We start from the raw sequence: 20,322 nt of genomic DNA, 5'->3' as shown, positions 1-20,322 counted from the left end.
GATTCTTCCTTCATCAGGACCTCTTGCTACAGACGGTAGCTAGTTCTCTCTAGCCTTTTTCCCTCTTAAAATAAACAGAAAGAATTGGCTGACTGTCACAATAGACAGTTTATTAAAGCCATTCTGTTTTTGGTTTTTCCTCTAAAGCGGTTACTGTCTCCTTATTGCTTCATCTAGAGTTGTTAGACCCACTTGACTGCAGAGTTGACTCTGCCAGTCACTGACCATTACTTTGAAATATCAGTTCATATATTTTTGACTTAGCTATAATTAATATGGGCACTTCACAATTTATTTATTATTTACAGAACTACAATGCCAATTGTTCTGTTTGTTCATTGTGACTCTATTGATTATTTTCTTGACAAAGACAGTGGAATGGGCTGCCATTTCCTTCTCCAACTCATTTTACAAATCAGAAACTAAGGCAAATAGGGTTAAGTGACTTGCCCAGAATCACACAACTAGTCAGTGTCTGAGACCAGATTTGAACCCAAGAAATTGAGTCTTCCTTACTGCAGACCCAGCACTTTATCCCCTGTGCCACCTAGCTGGCCTATAATGCCAAAGGCTAGCCTCAAACCTTAGCAGTTTGATAAGAGGTTATATTGGACTAAAAATATCTTAGTTCTAGGAGGAAAATGGTCACCGTCTTGAGGTATAAAAAGAAAAATTTGCAGAATCATAGAACCCAGGGTAGTTCAATCTGTATATAAAATGAGTCCTGGAACCTGACAAGGGATCCATCGTCTAGTCTTCACATGATTATGAGACTGTTGTTTAGGAAGACAAATGGGGAAGAGCAGTGACTTTGGAGGTGAAGGACCTGAGTTCAAATTTCACCAGTGTCAGGGCAACTATGTGGCACAGTGGATAGAGCACCAGCCCTGGAGTCAGGAGGACCTGAATTCAAATCCAGTCTCAGACACATTATAATTACCTAGCTGCATGATCTTGGGCAAGTCACTTAACCCACTGACTTGCAAAAAAACTAAAAAAAAAATTCACCATTGTCACTTTTTATCTAACAGGTGTTCCCTGTTTGGGCCTATTTCTACTTATATAAAATGAAGGAATTGAATTAAATGTTTTTCAATCTCCTTTCCATCTCAAAAATGCAATGATCCTATGATATTTTTTTTTTAGACTTTTCAAGGCAATGGGGTTAAGTGGCTTGCCCAAGGCCACACGGCTAGGTAATTATTAAGTGTCTGAGGTCGGATTTGAACCCAGGTACTCCTGACTCCAAGGCCGGTGCTCTATTCACTGCGCCACCTAGCTGCCTCTGATCCTATGATATTAAATAAGATTGGGAGAATGGGGTAGCCAATTTGAGTAAAAATAAATTTCACTGGAAATTATAGTTTCATATTTAAGAGTGAAGCTATTTCTCCAGCTTGGCTCTTAAGCAATCATCCTTAATTTGCCATGCTTTGAAGGGCTTCCTGGTTCCTAGCTGAACCTTAAGTTTCAAGTCATGAAGCTTTCAAATGACCATTTAGACCTTGCTCCAGCGACTCCAATTACAATAATGCCCTCCCAAAGCAGCCTTCCACCATTTTCACTCTAATGCTTTGCCCTCCACCCCCCCCCACCAAAGTCCATGTACATGAGAGCATGTTTAGATGAACCTCAGAATCTCAAAACTGCAGCTCACATCCCATTGATCTCCCATCCTCATGAAGAGACTTTCGGTGTGGAACAATCCAACAACAATTTAATCCAACAAACCAAGCATGTGTTAATCACCTCCTACAGGGAAGGCCCATAAATCCAAATGTTCTCTATGAATTGTAATTTCTCTTGAAATTAGATTACTAAATGGAAATATGGATTCAGGAATTAAAATTGGATTAATAAATGGAAATATGGCCTGGCATTTGGCAAGGACATTATGATGATGATATTAATGGGGGATATTTTTATGACAATTTAAAATTTGTGGAGTATTTCATATAAATTATCTCATTTGAGACACTGTAAGAGGGAGCATTGTATAATAGACAGAGATCCAGCCTTGACATCAGAAAGACATAGATTCAAGTTGTACCTTGACTTTGTGACTCCAGGTAAATCATTCGATCTCCATTTTCCCAAGCAACTTTCTAAGACTATAAATTGTAGAGTAAGTTCCTTTCTTCAACTGGTAGAGAACATTTCCCATACAAATTTGTAAGTAGAAATCTATAGGTATTTATTTTCCTTTTTGGTTGGTTCTTGTCCTTCATTCTTTTTCTTTTTTTAAGTTTTTGCAAGGCAATGGGGTTAAGTGGCTTGCCCAAGCTAGGTAATTGTTAAGTATCTGAAGCTGAATTTGAACTCAAGTACTCCTGACTCCAGGGCTAATGCTCTATCCATCGCGCCACCTAGACACCTTTGTCCTTCATTCTTGAAGACAATCAAAATGACATCAGCTGAAAAAACAGACTTAGTGAGATTATATGACTTCCCCAGAGATCAGAGTGCTAGTGTTAGAGGTTGGAATTTCATTCATAGATATCCTGAATTAATTTAGCTTAATAAATGTTAAATAAAAGTTAAGCCAGGGCTAAGTTTTAGGAAAGCAAGGAGAAAATGAAAAATAGATGCAACTTTCAAAAACTTACATTCTATTGAGGGGTCATAAAAACATATGTAAATAAGGAAATCCCATATGTCATATGGAAGGAGAGATTTGGAAATCACTTACACCTTACTAATATTACAAAAGAATGAAACATGCCCCATGCAAATACTGAGAATTTGGTACATTTATATTTATTCAGTGACCAATTGAGACTCTCTCTTTGCTGTATCTCAGCTGAAGCTTAGAATGGAGTCTTAGAGACAACAGTCAGGCAGAACTCTTTTTAAGGAAAATGATAAACAATAAATACCTATATTATGGTATAGTATTCAAAAACATCCTTGTATCTCTTTATTTTTGTTTGTTTTTGCCCTTTATTTGCAGGTCAATGGAGTTAGGTGACTCGCCCCAAAACTCTTTATTTTTAATTGTTACTGTGTCACAGAGACAATATAAGAACTACACTTCCGTCCCTTGCATTTCCCAGCAAAGTGACGCTAGACAAATCAATCTATGAACCTCAGTTTCTTTCCTTGGTAAAGGATGGCCAATAAAGTTTGAATTACTACCCATGTGATTTTTTTTAAGACTCAGATAAAATAAAGCACATCTAAAGACTTTGAAAATTTAAAGAATTTACAGAAATGTGGTTGTTTTTGAATTCTTCTAGAATGGGAGCTGTTTCCATTCTGGTTCACCTGGTCTTCTTTGGCCAGTAGCAGAAAAGAAGGAAAAAACATGTATTTATTGCAGGTTTTCAATGTGACAGACACTGTGCTAAGAACTGTATAAAACTTACTGCATTTGATCCACACAACTCTGAGAACAGGTGCAAATTATTACTCTTATTTTATCATTGAGGAAACCATTGTCATTTTATAACTGAGGATATTTGTTAAGTTTCAGACAGAAGCTCAAGATGAGACAGACAGGTCAAGCAATTTGCCCAGGATCATTCAAAACCTGAGAAAGAGCCCTATATCAATGCTAGCCTGATGGAAATGTATTTGTTTATCTGTTACTGGTTCTGAGGGGCTCTTTTAGAATATCTAAATCATGGTCTACTCAAACCAACCTTTGGCCTCCCAGTGTGACTGAGACCTTTCATTGTGTCTTTCAGCTCTTTGTGACATGCATCCCATGAGAGCTCTCTTCCTCATTCCCCGGAATCCCGCCCCTCGGCTGAAGTCTAAGAAATGGTGAGTCTGGTTCTCCTTTGCTTATTATTCAGTCAACCAAAGGGGTTGTCCTTATGCAACCCCTACAAACTAACTCAAAACCATATGTTTGCAGGTCATAATGAAGGCCCTGGGCTGCTTTTTTTCCCAGCTGACTTCCTCTACTCATTTATTGTTCCAAAACATGTGTGCATCCAGTAGGTTTTCAACTCCTACAACAAAAATAATGATCACTAGCTTTTATGTAGCTCTCCAAAGTTTGCAAAGTGCTATCTGTATAGATGTGTGTATGCATGGGTATAAATGACCTTATAATGTAGGTGCTGTTATTATCTTAATCTATTAGTTAATATACATTTTTAAGGTCTTGCTCTAATATTTATAAAGGATTTGCTCCAGAGTCTGATACCTAGCAAATTCCACATGTATATAGGTTAGATAATACAGACAAAAAGAAAAGATAAGGTCCTAGCCTCAAGGAGCTTATACTCTAATGTCTGGTGACAATACAGAAAAAGGTGCTGGCAAAGACAGGATCCAGAGATATGCAGATAATATTTGAGAGTCAGAAATGGACCAGGGGAGGAATGAGATTTTATAAATGAGGAAATTGAGAGAGATTAAGGGATTTTCCAAAGCAAGCCTAGACCCCTCCGGTAACTTGTGTATGGGTTGCCCAGTCTTTTACTGAAGCTGTTTAATATTATGCAAAATGAACCCCAAACTTGTGAAAAGTGTTAGCATGGCAGTGAGTCACTGGTCAGTTTTCATCGAGCACTTTTGGGCCAAGCAGTGGGCTAGACATTGGTGATACAGACACAAAGAATGAACATCCTTGATGTGTGGACCAAGCAGCATGGCAAAGGGGTAGAGAGGAAGAACAAAGGCCTTGCAAGCCTATGAACACTGTGCCTCTAGATAAGCGCCGATCCACTCACTGCCCTATGATTTATAGACCCGAAGTCCAAAGTCTCATGGGGTCCATGGATAAATAGCATGGGGTCTAGCAACATGGAGGAAAAAATTAAATGCTTATTCCCATATAGTTAGTTTTCTGTGTAGGACTATGGTTTTTACTTTAGATAGTTAAATACATTCTTTTGAGAAGAGTTCCATAAGTTTTGTCAGCTTGACAAAAGGGATCCATGTAAAAAAAAAAAAAAAACAACATTTAAGAATCCCTAATCTTTAATTCACAGCTCGGCTAGGTGGCACAGTGGATAGAGCACCGGCCCTGGAGTCAGGAAGACCTGGGTTCAAATCCAGGCTCAGACACTTAATAATGACCTAGCTGTGTGGCCTTGGGCAAGTCACTTAACCCCATTTGTTTTGCAAAAACCTTAAAAAAAAAAAAAGAAACTGTTCCCCTTTAAGGTATGTAGAACCCTTTACATATATTATTTAATATGATCCTCACAGCAAGCCTTTGAGTTAGGTGTTCATTTTTAGTTTATAATTACTAGCCTGCATTTATAAATGAGGAAACTGAAGTTGAGAAAATGCAAGGGATTGGAAGCATCTTTTGAACCTGGCCTTTCTTGTCGCCAAGCCAGTGTTCTATCCCTTATACCAACCACAGTGGTTCAGATTTGCCAGGCTACATCTGTTGAGGGAGTTTTTCCACCAGGGGTTGCTCACACCCTGTGAACCCACAAATCTGAATGAAAAACAAACAAAATAAAATAACATCAACAATCAAAGCCCCAGCCTCTCACTCTGCAACTTCTCTTTAGTCATTAGACTTCTCTGGACTTTAAAATTTCATTATTTATAAGATAACAGGGGCTGGGGGGGGAGGAGATTAGATTAGGTCTAGAACATTCTGTGCAAACCCTTAGTTAATTAACACTCCTCTCCCCACACTGTGATTCTGTCTAAGCTGCTTAACTGTTTTGAAAGGTATTATAACTAATTTCCCAGCTTCATAGGTTCCCCACTAGTGTTATTTCTCAATGTAAATCAAACCTTAGAATCACTCAAAAGGTGTGTATAGCCTATCAAGTTGCTTGCCTTTTAGGGAGGAGGGGGGAAGAATTTGGAACTAATTTTTTTTTAAATGTTAATTTTTTTTAAATGTATTTGTAAGAAAAATAAAATATTTTAGAAAAAGAATCATTCCAAAGGTTGGTTTTTAGTTAGTAGAAAAAATATAGGTGTCCAAGTCTCTGAGTTTGAATCTGTATTTTGTCATTACCTGTGTGACCTTGGGCAAGTTAGCTTCCCTGGGTGTCACCTGGAAGATTAGGAGATTTTTTTTACTAGATAGTCCCCAAGATCCATGCAACCTGGCAACAGGAAACATTTATTAAGTACCTGCTAGGAAATACAAAGACAAATGAACCCCAGCACTCAAGAGCCATATATATATTTAGGTGCTTTTGAGTCACTTTGGTCACGTCCTCACTGGGAGTTTTCTTGGCAATGACACTGGAGTGGTTTGCCATTTCCTACTTCAGCTTATTTTGTAGATGGGGAAATTGAGGCTCTTGACCAAGTTTACACAGTTAGTAGGTGTCCAAGACCCTATACCTGAGTCTCCCTCAGGTATAGGAGTCTTTCTGAATTCAAGCCCGGTGGTCTGCTCTACTATGCCGCTTAGCTGCCCATTTATGTTGAAGGCACATAACCAGTGCCTATTGGTTGATCGATTGGTTAGTTCTGATGGGAGAGTACAAAATGATGAGTCAATATGAAGTATGTACAAAATAACTTCAAGGGAAATTCAGTACTGACTCTATCTGGGAGATCTGTGAGGATCCTCCTACTTTGAATGAAGTCTGGAATTTTCTAAGGCAGAAGTGAGGAAGGAAAGCAATGTAGTCATAGGGAACACCCTGAGCTAAGTCATAGAGAAAGGAGTGTCACATCTAGGGTACCATTAACAAGTTGTTGAAACTGGACTGATGGTGCATGAAGGGAGAGAATGTGATTATAAGATCGTAGCTCCTGAGCTAGAAGCCCTCCAAAACCATCTAGTTCAACTCTCTAATTTTACAACTGAGGATTCCTTGTTGAAGTGCAGAATGGTTAAGTGACTCATTCTTCATCCCACAGGTAAGTAAACCACCGGGAGGGAAGCTAGGTGGTGCAGTGGCCTTCGAGTCAGGAGGATGGGAGGGAGTTCAAATCCATCCTCAGATGCTTAACACTTTCTAGCTGTGTGATCTTGGACAAGTCACTTCATCCTGGTTGCCTCACATCCAGGGCCATCTCCAGTCGTCCTGATTCATACTGGACCCAGATGGCTCTGGAGGAGAAAGTGAGGCTGGGGACTTAGCCTAGTCCCCCTCACTCAAATCCGATTTATATACTTGTCATGGCATCACCTCTCTGATGTCATAGTCCTCTTTAGGAATGAAGGACAGGGCGGCTAGGTGGCGTAGTGGATAAAGCACCGGCCTTGGAGTCAGGAGGACCTGGGTTCAGATCTGGTCTCAGACACTTAATAATTACCTAGCTGTGTGGCCTTGGGCAAGCCACTTAATCCCATTTGCCTTGCAAAAAAAAAAAAGAATGAAGGACAAACATCATCAAATAAACCACTTAGAAGCAAGATTACCAACTCAGGTTCTCCAAGTGGAGAATTATTGAAATATATCTGGAAAGGGGATAAAGGGGAAGGTATGCAATATTAGGAAGGGTTTTAAAGGACAGGTTAAAGGATTTTTTTAAAATTTCAATCTAGGAGCAATAGGGAGCCATTGAACATTTTTTAGTAGGAAAGTAGCAGATTTTTCAGTTTTACATATTCTAGAGAGGTATGCTTCCTTGATCTTGAGAGCAGAGAAAGAGTTGAGATGGAGGATCCACAAGACAGAAGGTCTGTCCAATTTTCTACACTGGATAACATCACTGATACTGTTAGTTCATTGGAAAAAACATGATTTGAATTTTTGCTGTAATCATTTCATCCCTAAAGAAATTTGTGATATTTAGATTGAGAAATTAAATTCCAGAAAAATCAAACTGACTTGTCATCTTCAAAAGTTTGAAAGAAAGACTAAAACAAGGTCCACAGTGCTTAAGGAAAATGAAGTTCAAACGTTGGCTTCCTGTCTGAGGTGGTGCCAGATCTCTCCAAACCTGCTTCTGCCCACAATCTTCCCTTCTCATTGGAGGCAGGTCATTTGAGATCTGTCTCCCACACTAGTGTGGGAAGAGGGATGAGAATTCCCTGGTTTTCTGAAAGCCAAATAGATTTTAAAAAATAGCCCAACAATTTGCTATTTCACATTAAATATTTGGCATTTATGAATATGTTTATTATTATCATTGGCTTTGACTACATGACCTTTGACTTGGCTCTCTCTTCTTTGCAATAAAAAATCCAGTTTTTAAGTGGAGACAGTCACTCAAGAGAAGAGTAATTTATCTAGAAGGAGAAGAATTATAGTGAATTGAATGGAGTGGGAGATTTTCTTTCAAAAAAATTGAAAAAGAAAAATAGTGGGGTAGTGTTTTGAAGGAAACTAGGACACTGAGGAAGGAAAAAAGAAAGGAAATATAATCCCAAAGCACCACAGATGTTGTTTTGTTACTAAATGTTCTGTACTTGTATTTGTTAATGAGGTCAAAGGCACCTGAATCCTCCGAATGTGTAAAAGTTTCAGTTGTGAGTTAGCCAGAGGAGGGTGGAGAGTTTCTGGTCCTGCATTAACTGTCCACCTGGGAAAGGATGGGAGGTGGGGTGGGGTGGGGGAGCAAGGCTGTGCTTCCAGTGTTTAAGGTTTCAGTGGAGTTTACTGCCTATTAACCCACCCACCCCAGAGTTTTTCATACAAATTTCTTAGTCCCACTTCCTCAGTCTCATCCTTGGAAAATTGATTTGTTAAGCCCTAGAATAAGGCTCCACATTTCTCCCTGTTAAATTTCATGTTGTCATTCATTTTAACACCATGCTTAGACTTCCCAAGATCTTTTTGAATTCTTGACTATCTTCAAGACTGTCTACATCCCCTCTCAGCTTTGTGACTTCAGCACATTTGATAAGCACATTGACAGTGTTTTCCAGTTGATTGACTAAAAATTTATTGGAGGGTTGGGCTGGCAGATTCACCCAGAACCTCAGGGTCTAACCATACTTGGTCATCCTATTTAAGACACATAATGCTAGTTGGAAGTTCCCCCACTTTAAGATTACTAATCAAAACATGTCATCTAAGCCAAATCACGACATGCTTCTTCACACTGTTGGAGAGCTACTGAAACTTCCCATTTGTGCTTCCAAAGCCCACAGTATCTTGGCCCACTAACATATTCACATCCAAACATAGAGTCATGTTCCAATGACTTATCATGCACCCCTTGAGGAACAGCCACACAGACCACATCCTTGTCTTTTATTACTTTATTATTATCACCATTAAAACTTGTCTCATCTCCAAATGGGCTTTGAAATGATCAGATTAGATGCTATTAATGTGATAGAGTTGTGATTAACCTTTCTTCTTTAGAATGGATGGACTTCAATCTCCTAGAAAGGAATAGTTAGAGATTTGTGTTCAAATTCTCACTCTGCCATTTACTATGTGACTTTGTAACTCCTTTTACTTAGTGACCCCTTACACCTCTTATTTCCTCATTTAATAAAATGAAGGAATTATACTAGATGAATTCAATGGACCCTTCTCTCTCTCTCTCTCTCTATTTTGATGTTCTTTTGATCCCAGGTAGGTGATGCAGTGGTAAAGTGCCTGGCCAGGAGTTAGAAAGATCTGAGTTCTAATCCACTTTCAGACACTTTACTATCTATGAGATTCAGAGCATTTCACTTAACTTGTTTTTCTCAGTTTCCTCATCTGTGAGGATAAAATAAGAGCATAATTATAAAGTCCTTAGCACAATATCTGTCATATAGTAGGTATTTAATAAATATTAGCTAATATAGCATCATATAATAGGTATTATATGGTTATTTCATTCCTTCCCTCCCGCTAGCTGTGAAAAACTGAGATTTTTTTTCACTGTCTCAGTTCTTCCATTGGCAAAATGAGGATAATAATAGCAACCAATTCAGAGTTGTTGTGAGGAGCAAATGATATAATGTATGTAAAATGCTTTGCCTTACAATATTATGTAAATGGAAGAGGAGGAAATGCCGCCCTTAAGTTTTGCCAGGTTGTCAGATTGATATCCTATGAAAGCTGGTAAGTCTCTTATGGGGTAGAAAATAAGATGATAGCATTTCATTTATTGTAATTTAAATATATCAAGTTTGGCAAGGTCCATGTGGCATTGGGCTTTGTTGAAAACTTTGAGACTTTTTTGCCAAAAAGTGATTTTAAGAATACTCTAGGGAACAATGGAGAATTTGGAAGACCCAAGTTCAAATCCCATCTCAGATACCTACTGGCTGTGTGATCTTGGGCAAGTCACAATCTCTCAGCTTCCTCATTTGTAAAATGGGGATAATAATAACAAAAATAATATTATCTACCTCATAGAGTTGTCTGAGAGGCAAATGAGATAATTTGCATGGATATAATTTCACAAATCTTAAAGGGTAATATATTATTGGGTATCATCATCAAAGTAAGGTCCCAGTGGAGGAAAATTCATTAATGAATGGATAGAATGGAAATTTCATGAGGGGATGTTTCATTTTTGTCTTTTTTAGTATGCAGTGCAAGGCTACACACATTTTTGAAGACATTTTGTCTAGATCTGTGATTTCATTACTATAGTGTATTCTCAATGAGGAAACTTCCTTTGCTCATCCAGATGGATGAGTCATTCAGTAAACATTTCTGAAGTGTAGACTATGTTCCATTAGATACTTGGGGAACAAATGCAAAGAATAAGATAATAATCTATCAAGAATCTTTTTTTTTCAATAGATTAGCTTATAGGTTTATCTGAGATCAAGAGTCCCATCATCTCATACCCCATCAGTGAAAGGGTAGGACTTGAACCTACATCTTCCAAGCTCACTTTTCTCTTCACTGTTCCACTCTACCACTAATTTTCTTGGCATATATAGTAAAGGCTTAATGAAAGTTAATAACAAATTGAATCTCCCTGTCTTTCAGTGTAAGTCAACATATACTTGGATTTCTTTATATGAACCCTGATCTTGGGAGGTCCATTAAAAGTGGGAAAATCAACTTTCCATTTCATATTCTCAACTGGATCCCACTTGGATCCCCAATGTGTGGTCCCTGAGGCTCTCTTGGAAGGACTTCAGTGAAGGATGGACTACTTTGCCAGCTAGTGAATTTCTCCCTGATTGGAGGTTTTCAAGTTCAAGTTTGTCAGAGGTGGAATTCTGCCTTAGATATATATTGGACATGAGCATCCCTGAAATCTCTTCTGCTATTTAAATTGTCCCTAAAGGTGTGGATAATGCCCAGGAATGGGAGCAAATGCAAGGACAGATGGAGAGATGTTCTAAGAATTCAAGTAGGGCCTGATGCCAGTCACTCTGGTCAGACTGCCTTTTGGAAGGCTTCATTTTTCCTGAAAACTTCACAAACCTCCTTAGGAGGATTAACCAAGCAGTCTAAAAGGCATTTGGAGGTCCTTAGAAGGATGTTAATCTATAAACAAGAAAAAAGCAGGAGAGCAGTGTTTTCATATGACCCTGGTTGACTTAGAAATTGAACTTCAGACTTCCAACACTGCTCAGTACCACTTCTTTTTATCTAAGACCAGCCCTTTAGAAGATTAGAAATACTCATGATAATAAGCTTAATAAAAAAAAATGTTTGAAATTACTTTGGGCAAGGACACAAGGAATCAGTATGCTTTACATATGAATGCCCTTCTCCTGAGAGATGACTGGGTGTAGAGGATAAAGAGGAGGTCTAAGGGTAAGGAACACCTGGATTCTAGGCCAATGAGCAAGCCTCTTATTTTCCAGGTGACTCACTCAAGATTCTAAATAATAACAAAATGATTTTATTATTTATATTACTTATTATGCATTATATACTTCTAATTATTAATTATAATTACTTTTATTATATTAATTATTATATTACTTATTATTACATATAATTATTATAATACAATTATATATAATTAATACAATATAAACAATATTATTATAATATAATTATAATGATAATGTTATTATTAATTATCATTAGTATGCATGAGAATATGAAGTTTCCATGCTAGGAGTTTTTGATGACAATCAGATCCTAAATCTGGGCCAAAACAACAACAAAATCTTTCATGCCAAGAGATCTTTCTACAATTGGTTGAGTTGGTAACCAGCCAGATTTTAACATAAAAGAAATGTCTTCGCTTCAAATTTAAGGGAGAATTTAGTCCTTAACCTGAAGTCGGGATGACACGGTCATCGTTTCAGACTGTACTAGCGGTTTAATCTGGAGAAAGTAAGCTTTTACTTCAAACTCTTTCATCTCTAGTGATGACAATATGTTCCAGAGTTATTGTGGGATCAAAGGAGATAATATATGTAAAGCATTTTGCAAACAGTTACGCACAATATAATAGCTACCACCACCATCATCATCATCATTATTATTATTCTTATACTGATTTCTTTCTAGCTAATATCAGTCAGGGACAACAGCTTACTCTTAGAAGGTCCGTTTAGGGCAGGCATTGTTTGATCGATCCTTCAGATTCTGCTCTTTCTATGAAAGGACCGGGTGGCTCAGTGTCTCTGTTTCCCCGGCTAGCTATTATTTAGCCCAGAAGCTCTACTCTTAGAGTCTGTTGGGATACAATACTTGGTGAAGAGTCCTCCTCAAGAGCTGGTTTAATTATATGCTCTTTGAGCACTGAGTCTTGCAAATTCCTCGGCTTTCTGGGCGTCAGAGTGATACATTGGAAGTCATATTTTAATGGGTCTGCAGGGCTTGTTTCTTAATTGGATATCCTGCCTTTTATTCGGCATCTTCAAATGAGTGAATAGATTCCCACTTAAAGGAAGGCCCATCCTTGAAGCTCTGAGTAATGAAAATAGAATGACCGTTTGTCCATATGTTAGCATTGAGTGGTTTTCTAGTATTAATTTTTATTTGCCATTGATTTTCTTCTTTACAAAAAGCCTGTGTGGGAACAGTTTGTGGGAGTGGCTTAGCTGAAATCTGTTCTCTTGGATTTCTACCTTGGGAAAGGCCATTACAGCCTGGAATTTGCCTTTATAAGACTTTTTCTTAGAATCCGTTTTGAGCATCTTAGAGGTCCTTTGTGATAGATCGTTTTGAGAATATATATATATATATATATATTATGTATATATAATATATATATGTGTATATATGTGAAAATACCGACTTCTCCATCTAGGATTTAAGACCTTCCTTCCCCTAGCTCCCACTTGCCTCTTAATCTTCATTTCACATGGTTTCCTTCCACAAATTTGAAATTCCAGGCAACATGTCATAATGCCTGCTCCTCCACCCCAAGCCGCAGCCTCCCCTTTCAGGTTGTTGGCACACACCAGCCCCTTGCCCCATGATGTGTTCCCTTATTTCCTCCAACTTCTTATCCATTCTTCAGGGATCATTTTAGGTGCCATCTCCTTGGAGAAAACTTTTGTCTTCCTTCTGCCTCACCCACCCTCAATCGAGCATATTCTCTATCTTTTCTAGTTTCCAAGGGTGCTATGTCTGCTCCCATCATAGCTGCCTTTGTAGCAATTTTGCCTTTGCATATATCATAATATCATAGTCTCCTAGGCTAATGTAAGCTTCAAGAGGGTAAAAGTGAGGACTCCTGGGCACCATCTTCTTATCTAGAGTAACAATGATCATAATAATAGTAACAACAACATTAAAAACAATAATAAAAACTAACATTTATGTGGCACCTCATGGAAAGGGAAAGGATGGAAATCAACATTTTTAATTGCATACTATGTTTCAGAGTCTAGGCTGTTTTGTTTACAAATATTAATTCATTTAATCCTTACAACAACCTTGAAAATTATATTATTATTATCATTTTCATCATCATCATTATTATTGTTAAAATATGTTTTATGATTTTTGCCATTTTACAGATGAGGAAAGTGAGGCTGAGAGCTTAAGGGACTTGTTCAGGGTCATACAGTGCCTAGCACTTAATCAGGGCTTGTTGACCCAACTTACAGAAATAATAAGTTATAGAGGCAGATTTTGAACTCAGGATTTCCCAACTTCTAGTCCACTGCTCTGTTCATTATGCCATATGGTGCCTTTCCATTGAATCAATCAATCATCCAACAGGCATTTATTAAATGTTTACTATATGCTAGCGAGGATATCCTGTTGGGCTTGGAGTTAGGAAGAGCTGAGTTCAGATTCTACCTGTCTTAGACTCAAGCAAGTGATTTAACTTCTCTCCATCTCAGTATTCATCATTTGCAAAATGGAAATTATAATAGAACCTACTTCCCTGAGTTATTGTGGGTTCAAAGAAAATAACATGCAAAGATCACTTCCCTTGCTGTTAGGGATAAAAAGAAAAATACCAAAAATATTCACTCCTTCAAGGAGCTTACATTTCTAAAGAGGAAGATAACATGTGTCATTCAGTGCATACAAAAGAAATTTTGTTTATGGGGAATTATAGGGAAGACATTACCAATTATAGGTTCTGGAAAATTTGTCAAAGAATGATTTTTAAGCTATCTATTATGGATAAGGCACTGTGCTATGCTAATGGCCAGGGTTAAAGTGGCATCTGTCCTGCCTTCAAGGGATTTATATTCAATTGTGGAATCGAGATTGGGATAGAAAATGTACACAGATAATTATAAAACAAAGAAAGGTCTGGTCCTGGAAACTAGTGCCATTTCCCTGAAATAATCTTGAATTGACTTTACATATATATATATATATATATATATATATATATATATATATATATATATATATATATATAGTGTTTCCAGAACCTAACACTGTGTAGGAGTTTGATAACTGCTTGTTAATTGAAGCAAGAGACTGAGATAAAAAGTGCTTCAGAGAAATTCTAGAAGAGAGAGAACATCTTCATAAATGAAATGGAATCATCCAGAGAATTCAGTGGTGAAGAAAACAGGGGAGTTTTCAAAACTCCCCTGTTCTCTTCCCTTGGAAACAAAGTTGGTATATAGCAATTCCTTGTTTGGAATTTTTCTTAAGCCTCTAGGTTTGCTGATATCACTAGAGGTCCTTCCATTAGCTTCCAAAGCAGCCTAAGGGAAGATGGATTTACCACTCATTCTAGCAGAGCTATAGCTAATATTTGCTGATTCATCCCAGTGGTATAGAAACACTGTGTTTTTGTTTTGTTTCCATCCTAAGTAACACAAACATCAATTTGAGAATTTCTTAGAAATTTAAGTGGAAATTTCCAAGATACATGGGAATTCTGGAGAAAGAGAAATAACTAAGTTGTAGAAAAAGACAATGACCTAAGCAAAAAGTGAAGTGAGTTTTCTTAAGAGTGTCTCCTAACATTTGACTCTTTTTTTAAAGTTAGACTTGGAGAAGCCTAATTAGGGCAGAAATGTGCACCAGAGTATCTCATTTTAAGGACCCTTTCTATATTTGATATCTTTCAGCAATACAGAAACAACAAAGGTTCACGCCTTGTTAGCAAGGAAAAATTGGTAAAATAGGTTGGAATCAATTGTATCTAATGCCCATACTCCAACCTTCCCCAAGATGCTAACTCTCCCACCTTGGGGTTTCTCTAATCCCCTACCCCTCCAATGGGGGAATGATTTTTTTTTAGGTTTTTGCAAGGCAAATGGGGTTAAGTGGCTTGCCCAAGGCCACACAGCTAGGTATTATTAAGTGTCTGAGACCGGATTTGAACCCAGGTACTCCTGACTCCAAGGCCAGTGCTTTATCCACTACGCCACCTAGCCGCCTCCGGGGGAATGATTTGAGCCCAGTTTATGGTAAATAGACATAACATTCCTGGTCTATTATGCTCATGGTCATTCCCATTTTATAGGTTGTAACCTATAAAATTTGTAAATCCTGGCAAGTTGAGATGTGAAACTTCCAAGTCTCCCACCAGATGGCGGTAGAGGTCACCTTATAGAGCTCCACCTGGAGGTGCCCAGGACTGGGTCACCTTGGTTTATGAGAGGCTTCAGCCCTAATCACAATGAACTCTCAACTAACAGCATGTGTTCCCACTTCTTGGATCCTGGTCAAAGTCCAACAGGAGTTTCTCATACCTTGATGGCTCATTAAGAAAACAGTTCTATTTTTTTTTTTTGGCTCCCAATTCTCATGAGGTTTTTTTTGTAGCCCAGATTTTATCTTTGAGGAAATAGGGGATAAACATTATGGGCTATAAATGCTAATCCCTGTCGAGTCCTTAGTATGAAATCATTTTCATTGATAAATACATTTTTTGTTAAAAGGACTTTGCCCCTAAAATTTACAAACTTCATTGAGATAGTAACAACAGAGATATGTTTATGTTCGTTCTTTCATTTATCCTCAGACTGGTGACTTTGCCCAGTCCTTCCTCATTTAAATCCCATTCACTTGCAAGTCACAGTATCATTTTTCTGATGCCATGATCCTCATCAAGAATGGAGGACAAACAACCTTTCCATTCTTTCATCCAAAGGAATATAAATTCCTTAAGAATAGAGACTTTTATTTTTGTCTTTGTAATTCTTGCTTCTCGTAATTGGCCCTTAGTAAATGCTTACTGAATTAGTAAATGAATGAAATCTTTTATTAATTCAGGAAACATTTATGAAACCTCCATGTTGCTAAGGTTCTATGTTAGGCATTGAGGATTACAACGAGCTAATGAATATCAATGCAAAAAATTGAATAAAATCAATGAAAAAATTGAATAAAATCTTAAGAAGCTATAGCAATATATTAGAGAGATTTTGCAACTACCAGGTTGGCTTTATATCAGAAATGCAGGGTTTTTTTTCAGTATTTGGAAGGCTATAGGGATAACATATTAGTATCCACCAAAATAAAAATTACATGTTTAATCAGTCATCAAATATTTATTAAATATTTACTATGGGCCAAGCCTTCCTTCTCTTCAAGGAGCTCATATATTTGTTGGGAAGATAACAAAATGTGTACAGATAATCATCTACTGGATAAATAGAAAACAAAGGCACTAGAATTAAGAGATGTTGGGAAAGGCTTTCTGTGGAAGATGAGATTTCTTATGATTTATGTGAAGCAAAAAGTGCATTATTATATCAATAGATGTAGAGAATGACATTTGACCCTCTTAGGTTAAAAAAAACACCCACAATATTAAAACTATTTCCTAAATATATGTTTTGCTGAAATATGGAGGAATCCTGAAATCCTTTCCAATACAATCAAGGAAAAAACCAAGTAAGATCATTGTCATTACTATTGTTTGATACAGTTCTAAAAATGCTAGTTATAGTGATGAGGGAAGAAAAAAGCCATTGAGGGCATTAGTATAGCAGATAAACAAAATACACCTTTTTATAGATGAATAATTTACTTGGAAAACCCTAGACATTCAACACAAAGTATTTTAAGCAATTAATAAATTCACCAAAGTATCAGCATCTCAAAGAAATACTCAGAAATCATCAACAAGAGATGGAGTTTATTGTTCAAGAAAAATCAGAGACCTCTGGCACTGAATCTCAGTGTACAGATCTTGTAGAAATAAAATGAGGGAGTGAAAGGAATGGTTAGAACATATATGAAGAATCAAAGATAACAGATTTTGAACATAGATGACTGAGTGTTAGAAATTTGGGGAGAAAAATGCTGTTTGAGTGTACAGATGAGGTGAATGTAAGAGCTGTGCCACAGTGGTCATGGGACCTTTTTTGTCATTCAGTCATTTTCAGTCATGTTCTGTTTGGAGTTTTCTCGACAAAGCCACTGGAATGATTTGCCTTTTCTTTCTCCAACTTATTTTACAGATGAGGAAACTGAGTTAAACAGGGTTAAGTTACTCACCCAAGATTACACATTTAATAAGTATCTGAGGCTGGGGTTGAACTCAGGTCTTCCTAACTTCCTGACTACTATGGCGAAGTTATGAATTGCTTAAAATAACTTGTGTTGAATATCCAGGGTTTTCTAAGTAAGCCACTCATCTGTAAAAAGGGCTATTTTGTTTATCTGGCTATACTTATGCTCTCAGTGTCTTTTTCTTGCCTTTTGACTATAATAGGTATTTTTGGAACAATAATGACAATGGTCTTACTTGGTGTATCTTTGTACTGGAAAGGATTTGGGGATTTCTCCCTATTTCAGCAAAACTTATATTTAGGAAATAGCTTTTACTCTATCCACTGCACTACCAGTCTTCCAAGATTTGGACTGAGAAGACTTCCAAGTTAGATCCCTGCTCTGTCACTTTGTATGATCTCACTTTTCTGACCCCAGTCTCTTCCATAAGAAGTGGCAATTTTCTTGGTCTGCTTCTAGGTTGAAATGGATACAGCCCCTTGCAGTTCAAAAGGCTATGGTTCTGTGATCTTTTCTTATAAGTTGAAATTACAGAGTTAGAAAACAACTCTAAATTACTTATTTGATGACTTGGTGTTCCCAGATCATTTAAGCTCCAAGAATTTGTGTTTATTTCTCAGATACTTGCCCCCACTCTCCTCCATCTACCTCTTCCAACTTTCCACTCTCCCCCACTCTCTTCCTGAGAAGCCCCACATCAATAAATATTTATTAATTACTTTCTACATAACACACATCATGTTTAACACAGGAAATACAAGATAAAAAAATGAAAAAAATCCTCAAATAATTTGCATTCTGGCCAGAGGGACAAAGTAGCCACAAGGAGATGTATGCAGGATCAGCTGCAGAAATCCCCAAGGTGATGGGGCAGAAGACAAGGTAGAAGAATTGGACAATCAGGAAAGACTTCACCCAGACTGGGGCATTTCTGCTGATTCTTCAGGGAAATGAGGGATTCCAAGAGGCAGGGATGAGGAGGGAGGCTGCAGATAAATGGAGTCCTCTGTATGAGGAGCAGCAGCAAGGTGAATTAGATAGGACCATGGAGAACACAAAGGGGAGCAGAGCATCATTTGGTTGGAAAAGGGAAACTGGCGGTCATGATGTGGGTATCACTAAATACCAAACAAAGGAGCTTGTATTTGCAACCAAAGGTAATGGGGACTCAATGGAGTTTATAAGGATTAAGGATGGGGAGGCCATAATCATACTTTACATTAGATAAATCATTTTGGCATATGTCCAAGGTTTGAAGCAGGGAAACAACTTGGGAGATTTTTACAAAGCCCAACCACCCAGCAGGTATATTTTTAACCCTGCATCTTTGCCGTTCTTTTCTTGCCAATGCCTAGTCCCACCACCTGGTACCTTCTTACTACTTTCCCTCTTTTTCAATTGTTCCCCATCCTTTTAGGTTCAACTTAGGTCTCTTTTTATCCATAAATCTTCCTTCTCCGATGATGACAGCCCATATAGATCTCTCTCTGTTCTAACTCCTTTTGGATTTATCTAATGGGTGTAGACAATGAAAATGAAATAAAACTGAAAAGCTAGAGGGTAGCCATATTACAAAGAATTTAAATTTTTTAAATTATTTTTCAAATTATATGTAGAGAATTTTCAATATTTATTTGTTAGTGTTTTCTCCATCCCACCCTAGGCTAGGTAATCTGATATAGTTTATGCGTGTACAATCATGTTAAACATATTTCTATATTAGTCATACTGTGCAAGAAGAATCAGAACAAGAAAAACTATGAGAAGGAAAAAGCAAAAAACCAAATTTAAAAAGATGAAAATAATATGCTTTGATCTTCATTCTATAGTTTTTTCTCCCCTGGATGTGGATGGCATTTTCTATCGCAGGTCTTTTAGAATGTCTTACGAAGAATTATAAATGCCATTGTAAGGAGGTAATAGGGAGCCTTAGAAGACTTTTTATTTTTAACAAATGTGTTGGGGGTGAAGGACATGACATGGTCAGATACGTGTTTTAGGAATACCAGTAGGACAACTGGGTGAATGGATGAAGAGATTCCTATAATCATTAAGATGAGAGGCATTGAACCCTAATAGAAGGCATAAGATTGGTGAGAAAGGGATGCATGAGGGAGATGATATGGAGGTGGAACTGGAATGAATTGGTAAATGATTGGAAGAGGGATCAAAGAGAAATAGGAGAGTCATGGATAATTCTGAGTTTGCAAATCTGGACAAACTGAAAGAATTTTGGTGGCCTTAGCAAATAAGGACATCTGAATCAGAAGAGATGTTCTTTTATATAAATCAGTGCCACCCACCTATATCCCATAGTAGCCACCATAGTTTGCTTGATTGATTGCTCTGTATTTTGGATTCATTAATTGCTGTAAATTCTAGTATGATCTTTGTGTTTGTGGGCACACTTCATTTAGAGAATAAAAGACTTGGGGGGAAGGGGAAAGAGGCATATTGCTGGCTTGACATTATTTAAAGGACTGTCTTATAGGAGAGGGTTAGATTTGTTCTGTTAGACCCAGGAAAAATAACCAGGAGCAGGGGGCCCAAGTGTCAAGCCAATTTAGGATTGATGACTGAATTAAGAACTTCCACAAAGAACAAGCTGTTAAAAGAGAAGCATGCCATTTTGACAGGTGATGGGTGAACACATGTCAGGAATGGGATCTCAGGTCTGCCT

At 37.5% G+C, this 20,322-nt stretch overlaps 1 protein-coding gene across 5 annotated transcripts in view; it reads left to right on the top strand.

Annotated features, from left to right (window-relative positions):
- TNIK (TRAF2 and NCK interacting kinase) overlaps nt 1-20,322 on the top strand; it is a 397,128-nt gene that overhangs the window by 246,381 nt on the left and 130,425 nt on the right. For all 5 annotated transcript variants that reach the window (XM_074190918.1, XM_074190919.1, XM_074190921.1 and 2 more), the window contains exon 9: nt 3,687-3,765. In XM_074190918.1, coding sequence (XP_074047019.1) covers nt 3,687-3,765 — 79 coding nt within the window. The remainder of the gene's footprint in view (nt 1-3,686; nt 3,766-20,322) is intronic.

The sequence above is a fragment of the Macrotis lagotis genome, chromosome 6, assembly GCF_037893015.1.
Source record: "Macrotis lagotis isolate mMagLag1 chromosome 6, bilby.v1.9.chrom.fasta, whole genome shotgun sequence".
Classification (NCBI taxonomy): Eukaryota; Metazoa; Chordata; class Mammalia; order Peramelemorphia; family Peramelidae; genus Macrotis; species Macrotis lagotis.
The sequence above is the reverse complement of the archived record's forward strand: the minus strand, read 5'-3'. Positions and strand labels throughout refer to the sequence as shown.